This window comes from Sciurus carolinensis, chromosome 13 (genome assembly GCF_902686445.1).
Source record: "Sciurus carolinensis chromosome 13, mSciCar1.2, whole genome shotgun sequence".
NCBI lineage: Eukaryota > Metazoa > Chordata > Mammalia > Rodentia > Sciuridae > Sciurus > Sciurus carolinensis.
The window spans coordinates 39,840,252-39,849,112 of NC_062225.1; the positions used below are offsets into that span (position 1 = coordinate 39,840,252).

The 8,861-nt window shown below is 43.4% G+C and overlaps 1 protein-coding gene across 1 annotated transcript; it reads right to left on the reverse strand.

The window, feature by feature from the left end:
* Positions 1-221: 221 nt before the first annotated feature.
* Positions 222-8,086, reverse strand: Lgalsl (galectin like). Its single transcript, XM_047523414.1, has 5 exons — positions 7,664-8,086; positions 6,802-6,873; positions 6,541-6,629; positions 5,717-5,894; positions 222-3,282 (listed from the first exon to the last, which is right to left on the reverse strand). Exons 1-5 carry the CDS (start codon positions 7,697-7,699, stop codon positions 3,139-3,141), a joined length of 519 nt encoding a protein of 172 aa, XP_047379370.1. The 5' UTR covers positions 7,700-8,086; the 3' UTR covers positions 222-3,138.
* Positions 8,087-8,861: the final 775 nt, after the last annotated feature.

Genomic DNA, 8,861 nt, shown 5'->3' on the forward strand with positions numbered 1-8,861 from the left:
TAAACACATAAAATAAAAAAATAAGCACCCACTGAATTCACAATATAAGCTCATTGGGACTCTGGGGGTCCCTGAGATACTTTCTTTCCCTTAATCAATGTGAGAAACACATGAAGAAGTGGTCTGGGGTGTGTGTGTGAAATTGAGGGATGCTAAACCACATGCTATGCTAAGTACAATGTAACTGGGGCCAAATGCTGCAGGTAATAAACTAGAAAACATTTTGTAGAAAATTCCTTTATTATAGTGCAAATAACTTTCAGCAGTGACATAATGTAACAACACATATAGCAACATTTTACACCACGCAGTAAATAAGAAAGTGTTTCTTTGAAAATATGTCATCATAGGAACATTATTTCTACATTAATGCCAGAAAATGCCAAGGCTGCTTCTCTCAAGGCAACAGGGCTCAATGGAAGGACTTGCCATTTAACAAATCATCAATCCTAAGAGTTTTCTCTTAGGGGGGGTCTGAACTGAGGTTGGTTATGATTTGAAATGGGGTTTCAAAATTTATAAAAATAATTTTAAGACAATTCTGGGACCACCCAGAGAGCAGAAGTCACTTCCATTAGCTTTTAAGTAGATATACACATTCACTCTAATTTTGCTGCAGAAACAGATTGTCTAAAGCCTGCCTTTTATTTCCCCAGAGCCTGATTGTTATTCCTTGGTTTGGGTTATTGCAAAACTAGGGCTCTGGTCAGAAATAACTCCTTACATACGCAAATACTTTCCTGTGAAGCTTTAAATTGCACTTTCGATCCTGAAATTCCCACCTTAGTCCTCAAAGGCCGAGGAGAGGGTGTGAACATGTTCCAGTCTACAGCTAACCATTAGGACAGCAGGATTAGCCCTGTAGTCATTTAGCTATACCTAAATCAAATCATCACATCATCGAGATTAATCCCAGTAAGCTTATCCAAGAGGTTCCCACTGGCCTCATAAGGAAACCAAGGGTTAACACGCATTTTCACACTAAGCTGCCTAAGGGCTTGGTTGCTAATGAGTTAGCTGATAGGCAGAGAGAACACAGAGTCACTTCTAATCAGTTATACTCCCTGCTCCTCTAGTTTCTGCTGAATTATGCAGTGGGTAGGAACGGATGACTTCTCAAAAGAGTTCTCCCCTAGGATCATCCACCATAAGTTGAATCAAAATCCCTACAAAAATATTTCAGGGTGTCCTCTAAGTCTCTCTATAGTTACTCCTCAAAAGTGGCTTTATAAGCCATGAGAAGTTAAGCACAGGCTTGAAAATACCTGGAGCCACTGAACAGCCTCCTGGCTGAATATGGCTAAGTCAGCTGGTACATAAAGCTTTTTAATGTGCAGCCAGTATTGTTGGATAAAGTATCTTATATAACACCATAGAACTGTGCTAAACAGTCTCAAAGTTGAGAAGAATCCAAACATATCTCCTACAAAAATTCACAATTTTATTTTCCTTTGTTTCTCTTAGACTTTGGTACTGAAACACTGTCTACCTTTTCAGCACATGAAAATGACATGGTCACTTCAAGTGCCTCTGCATGTTGTGTAAAAAAACTCCAAAGCAAAGCAGGACAAGGACATGTCATAACAAGACGCAGTATGCTATACAAACAAAACCTAAATTATGTATAAATACACCTCCACCCCAGCACCCCTTTCTTCCCCCACTACCTGGCCAAAGCAATACCAAGGGTCCTTCTCTCCAGAGCCAATGCAGCTTGTGAAGTCCAGTACCCAGGACTCTAGGCATTCCTAGCCCTGTGGTGGTATTTATAGTTTACAGTCTCCTGCTGGAGCAGCTCCACCATTTGATCAGTTTTGCAACTTCTGCAGCTTCATTGGAAGCACATTATTGGCTGGACTCAAAGACCTGGAGTCCTGGGAGTTAACCTTTCAGATAAACTAACTGGATCCTTTCCTAATCTGGATCCCATCTTATCTTACTATCTCCTCCAAGCCACCACTAGTTCCTCCCAGCCACAGAGCCAACAGAGTAGAAGCTCCAAAGGCATTGCTTTGGCATATTGGTGAGGGTCATATAAGAAAAGTTATACAATGAGCTAACGGCTTAAGTTGATATAAATTATTTCCAAGTTAAGTTATTCAGGGCCATTTTTTTCTGCTTTACACTACATTCCAAAATCATTTTAATATACTTTTAGAAATTTAGGTAATAGTCATTCAAAAATTGTCTATGCAATCCCCTCTCCTGTATCTTCAATGAATTTAATAACAACTTAATGAGCTATTATGTAAAGCTAGGGAGAAGTATTTAATTAGTCTTAAGGAAGCCAATACTGTGCTAATTCAGAGTTAGGAGAAAAAGCAATATAAACAGAATTTTACATAATTGACAACATGAAAAGCAGTTTTACCAAAATGTTGCAAATTTTTCCCAAAAGCATGACAACTTATATTAAGAGATCCTATGTTCAGGGGTATGGAGGATATGACCCAACTCTTTAAGATATAAATTCACCTGTTTTATGATTGTAATACGTAATTTCCCCTCTCAGACCTAAGATATTTGTACATTCAAAAGTTCATAATTTGTTGTTCTCGAGACATTGTTCATTCTCTAATACATATGTTGAATATAAATAAATAACTACAAGAAAGCTTCAAAAATCTGAACTGACATTATGCTGTGCGAAAAAAGAAAGAAAAAAAAATCTTGAACAACCTACATTCTATGTAAATACCCTGACTAAAATGTTGGTTGTGCTACACAATTCCACTTTAGTGCAGAAAAGTGTTGATTTCGGTGTACCGTTGTTGTTTTTAATGTCTTTAGCACTTTTGTTTCTAAACATCACCTTGCTTTGAAATGACATAATTTGCTATCCAATCACAAATTGTCACAAATCCATTTTAGTTTAGTCTGAATAAAATCCAGCATACATGTATTACTTCGTTTTTGGGAATAATGGCTCGGTGTCTTTGTCCGACAGCTTTCTTCCTATGGACAAACCATAGTTGAAGTTGTCATTTTGGACTTAAACTGCACAGAAAGAAGAGACAGTGAAGCTTGCCTTTGTTTTCTTTTTAAGTCTCCAGATCTTGCTGGGACATTTCTTCCAGACTGACAGTCATATGGTTGTGGCACCTGATCCTATTTGAAATAGAAGTGGTTTAAACACTGTCAACCAAGCTTGGTGATCTGGAGGTCCCCATTTATCTTTATGGTGTCAATTGCAGATAATGTTTGAATGCGATGGTAAAAATCAAAGAGTTGATGTCCATCCACAAACACTCTGAAACGTGGGTGCTCACAAAGAATTTCCACCTGGAAGAAACAAAAGAATAAACTCAATTCACAATTTCAAAAAGCCTGCTAGGGAAAACAAACAAATATAACTTCATTTTAGAGAAAGAAAGGCAACATCTTCAGAGATTCTGAAATATCAGAATGCATTGGAAGGGCTGAGGTTGTGGCTCAGTGGTAGAGTGCTTGCCTTGCATGTATGAGGCACTGGGTTTGATTCTCAGCACTGCATATAAATAAATAAATAAATAAATAAATAAATAAGTCCATCAACAGCTAAAATAAAGACTGCACTGGGTGGAAACATGCAGGGGATTAGTTAGAACAAATTGCTGGGCTTTACTCTCCAAATTCCCAATTCAATAGGACCAGGGTGAGGCTTAAAAATTGACATTTTTACCAAGTTCCAAGGTAATGCTGATAAGACTGAAACAGGGAACACACTTTGAGAACCACCATTCTATGCTATTCAATATCCTTTAAAGATTTTAAATTGCTCAGGTTTTAACATTTGTGTCTTTACCCTCGAAATTGGTAAATAGCATAGATTTATTTACATGACACTTAATGTCTCCATTATTATCCTCCAAACTTACTTTTAGAGGAACCCCTCACAAGGCTGAACTAGTACCCACTAGTAGCCTGCAATAATAGTCTAGACACTCAAACATGGTAAACACTAAAGCAGAGAGAAGGTTATATAGTAATTACCAACAATGTGTAATTAACAAGGCTTTGTAAGCCAAACAGAAATACTAATTCCACATGGTAAAACTTTGTCTTCTTTTTCTTAACATAAGTAATTCACCATAAGTTTAATTATTGGTTTTGTGCTATGATGTATTTATTAAAAGCATTGGTATTCACCATGCAAGAAGAGACTCCATATGTGATATTAGTCACATTTAATTCGTATTATTATTAAACTTGTATCACCAAGAAGGGCCTATTTCACTTTAATTTTGTTGTTGGGAAGCATTGTATCCCTACTGGCAATTAGAAGTTCTGGTTGATCCTACTCATAAGCATTAAGATTCATCATTAGGAAACTATCCCAGCCAAGAGGAGCATAAAAGGACATTACCATCCTAAAGAAGGGGGTGGAGTGCCTTCCCCATCTAGGATTAGAAAGGATCTTAATTCTATCACTGAAACAAGTCATGGTTTCTTATTTCCCCCTCTCCTGACTATAAAATCTTTGAAAACTTCGAGATAAAGAATAACATGTTAAAGGTTGATCAGACAAACTGGAGTTTTTTTGTTTTGTTTTTTGGTTACTGGGGATTGAATTCAGGGGTACTTGACCACTGAGCCATACCTCCAGCCCTATTTTGTATTTTATTTAGAAACAGGGTCTCACTGAGTTGCTTAGCACTTCACTTTTGCTGAGGCTGGCTTTGAACTCTAGATCCTCCTGCTTCAGCCTACCAAGCCACTGGGATTAAAGGCGTGCACCACTATGCCCATGTAAAACCAGAGTTTATAATGGAGTTGTCATTATTGAGATGTATGTGAACAAGACTTGATGAAGGGAATTTCATCACTGCACAAAGTTCTTTTTTTATACATTACTGACATGCATCTCTTATTTGGTATTGCCTTCCTAGAGGAAGGTACTGCTAATGCTGCTTGATTAGGTGGCAAATTTGGGTTTTGTTTCCTGCCCACTAGATAGTGGGGAGCAAGTCTATATTCTTCTAGGTCCAAGGGAAGGAATCTGTCAGCCACACAGCCTGTGACCATGACACAGACAGAGGCTTAATTAACGCAGAGGGGGAAACAAGGACATGGACATGGCCTCATTAGCAAAGGAAACAAGAGAACATAAAACAATAATCACCAAATTCTTTAAAATGTCATAATAAGGTTTCAAACTACTTAAAGGCTAAAGGAAAAACGAGGAAAATTTTGGATACTTATTTTTTTTACATATATTTTTAGTTGTCAATGGATATTTTATTTATTTACTTATTCATATGCAGTGTGAGGATCGAACCCAGGGCCTCACACATGCCAGGCAAGTGCTCTACACTCAGCCACGTCTCCAGCCCTGTGGATACTTATTAATAAATCAGATATTTGGGGGCAGGTGTTTACTATATGCCTAATACTATGTTGGTACTCTATAGAAAAGTATTTATTAAATTAATACTTGCCATAGTAGCTAAGTATAGTAGTAGCTTGTTTTCTTAACAATCTGAGTATGTAAATATGGTGTAATTACTACATATATGTGCTGAACAGATCCAAGAGCTACTCTGGGAGCATTAATTTCTATCAGCAAACAGAGCTCTTCTGATTTTTTCTTTTCTTTTCTTTTTTTTTTTTTAAACCATTGGGTGACAAATTTCCTGAACATGCAGAAATTCTGGCTGCTTCAATGCTCTTGGCACACATGAGATCAGAATACTACCACACTGCCAGAGGTTGTAGCTGAGGCACTGGAGGTACTTACCCTGAATGGCTGGTCTGGGATGAATGGAAAGTAAGGGATGGCTGACTGTTCTTCACCCCTTTCTCCAGATATACAAGAATTTCTGAGTAGCTGTCGGTCTGTGAACACAGCTTTGAGTTCAATTGCCACATCAGCAGGAGGATCTTCCGAGTCACCACAGGTCAAGCTGATAGCAAAGCTGAAAACAAAGTGGTCTCATTTATTTGGGGCTGGATATTATAAAATGATCCAAGTATTCGTCTTCTAGGTTTGTCTGCTTTTAATGGGCAACTACTCTTTTCATTAGAGGTTAGAACACGGTGAAAAGGATTACACTGAAATCAATTTATTTTGTTACCTAAAGTAGGTTCTAGTGAAAACTTTGGAGTTGACTGAATGATTGAAGTTACAGATTTCAAATACCCCAAGTCACTCACACATCAGAGTTAAGACTCTGAATCCATTTCAGAATTCTCAAAAACAGCCCCAGAAGTTGACTAGAGGAAATAATATCTTGTCAAGTTTGGTTCTTATTTATACTAATAGTTCTTATTCCAAGCACCATGTTCAAAACCATAAAAAAGGAAAAAAATATTTTGGCCTTTCTAAGGGTCAAAGAGAAAATGTGAGTCTATATTTATCATCTCTGATATAAATAGCTGTCTGGAGAAATGATGGCTGGGATTCATACACATTCTTTTCATGGGAACATGGTACTTTCTTGGCACTCCTAACTAGCAACACTGTCCACAAGGAGAGGAAGAAGAGGAAACTAAACCGCAAAAGGAGTGGCAGGGGCCTGACACTGCCTGACAGTTCTGCTGGTGAAGAGGACTCCATCTTACCTTTCTGGGTTGAGGTCTACAATGCCCATCACTAACACCTTCTTGCCTGGTCTCATGCCACCTTTAATGTGCCCACAAAATGGAACTATCTGCAAAGGAGGAGAGGAGAGGAGAAACAGGAACTTCATAGGCTGTTAGAGAACAGCCAAGCCCTCAGATCCTGAGAACCTGACCTAATAGAAAATGCAAGGAAAATGCAATTAAGAAAGGAGTTGCGGGGTGGGTATAGGCAGAGACACGGAAAACAGCAAAACCATTTACCAGTCGTGGGAAGTACACGTCCGCTTGAACTGGAGAGCCCAAGGAGTTGTTTAAATGCCCATCATCCAGTTTCTAAAAATAGAAGCATACAGATTGGCTTTCCACAGACCCTTTTTCTTAGAAGATGGGGTGGGGGCACCTAGATAAACCTAACAGAATCCAGCAGCCCTCCACGGACACACAAGCAGTGTCTGCAGCTGATGACTCTTCATAGCCCATTAATAACCGCATTAACCCACAGAACAAAACCCATCCTTTCCATCCGGTAGCTAAGCCTCCAAAGATCCCCAGACCACTTTCAAATCCAGATCAAATTCAAGGTCGGGGCCCTCTGGGGAAATAGAACCTTGTGCAGTGGAAGGGCAGGCCCTCTCCAACCACAAACGTTTTTGGAACCGCTGTCTCGCAGGCCTGTCTTCGGGACGTGGCTGGAGTGGAGTGGCAGCACTCAACTTGTCTCTGGAGCTCGGGGCAAGGACCCATTTTCAAGGGGGAATCCCCAGTACGTCGGGAGGCGGTCGCGGGCGCGCGCCCCGGACACACTCACCCATGCGCACACTTACACGTGCAAAAGTGCACACACCTGGTCCGCGTTTGCACGGACACCGAAGGGGTTGTCCGGCACCTCTACCCTGCAGTATCCCCTCCAACCCTCCCCGAGTCCAGCGCCCTCTATCCCGGAAAGCTTCTTCTGGTCCCGGTGCACGGCCGGCTCCTGCTAACAGGTACCCAGCGCCTTCCCACTCCGGGAACGCGGGGCTGGGCCTGCAGCTCTATCCGCCCCAGCTCCGGCTGGAGCAGGCGGCGGCGGCGTGCGGAGCGGCGGGAAGGGGGCGCCTCGTGTGCACCCCGCCACACTCACCACCACTGCATCACTGTCGGCCACCGATCCCGCCATGTTCTTGCACGGCGCGGTGGGGTGCACCGCTAGCTGCCAGGCGGCTGGGGTCGCGGGACGCGGTGCGCTGGCGGGGATCCCGGGGCGGTCCTGCGCTGAGTGGGGGCGCGGGTCCGAGACTGGCGCGGGCGCGCACACACTCGCGGGAGCGCGCGCGCGCACGCCCGGGGGCCCGGCGCCGACCCGGCAGGCAGGGCCAGAGAGGAGGGGGAGGGGAGGGAGAGGCGGCGCGGGCTGGGAGGTCTAAGGTGGCCGCTGCTGCTGGGACCTGGACTGCGGCTGACGAGTCGGGGTTGGCGCTGCTGCAGTTGCTGGTGCCGTTGCCCAAGAAAGAAAGGTGGCGAGGGCCGCGCCGTGCCGGTCCAGGGTGACATTTAAAGGCCGCCGGGCCCTGTTCGGGAACCGGGAACAGGGCGGGGACCCGGCTGGGCTGCCGCGGCTTGCTCAGCTTGCCCTGCCCTTCGGTCATTGGACAGTGGCGGGAGGCCGGGGCAGGAGGGACGGGCCAGTCCAGGTCTGGGCGTGTGGGAAGGCGGGGGACGTGTCGGCGCTCCGGGGCTGGAAGGTGGGTGGGGCTGGAGGACTGAGAAAGGGGGGGTCGAGACCTGCCAGGTGACAGGTGCTTATGACACTCCTACGGCTCCCGTTCAGCCTTCTAATCACTAACCTCCTTCCTTCTGCCGAATTCTGGGAGCTGGTGAGATTGTGGGAGGCGGGGTCGAGGGAAGATGGGGAGAAGGGGAGCAACCCAGAGCAGGAGGTCAGTTTGATTTCTTTCAGAGATTTCCAACCAAGTGAGAGAAAGATTCATTGGGCTGTCTAGGGTAGAGAGAGAATGAAAGATCTTGAGGCTTGCAGAAATAAATATTTGACCCTAAAGAAAGGCAAGGAAAACTTGGTAGGGTGTTTTCTATTCCAGGGGCCAGACACCCACTAGGCCTCCTTTCCTCTGGGAAACATGGGCAGGTGGGGCCATCCTTTGAGGCTCTCTCCAGCAGGGCTCTGGCTAAGTCATAGCAAATTCAACTGGACACTGAGACCGTCCTCAGGGAGCCTCCACCGGGCCCTGTTTTTTACAAATCGGTTGCACAGTTTGGGGTTGTAAATTTCTCCCTGAAAATCTCTGATGACCTTTGTGGAGTAATTCCTAGGAGATACACCC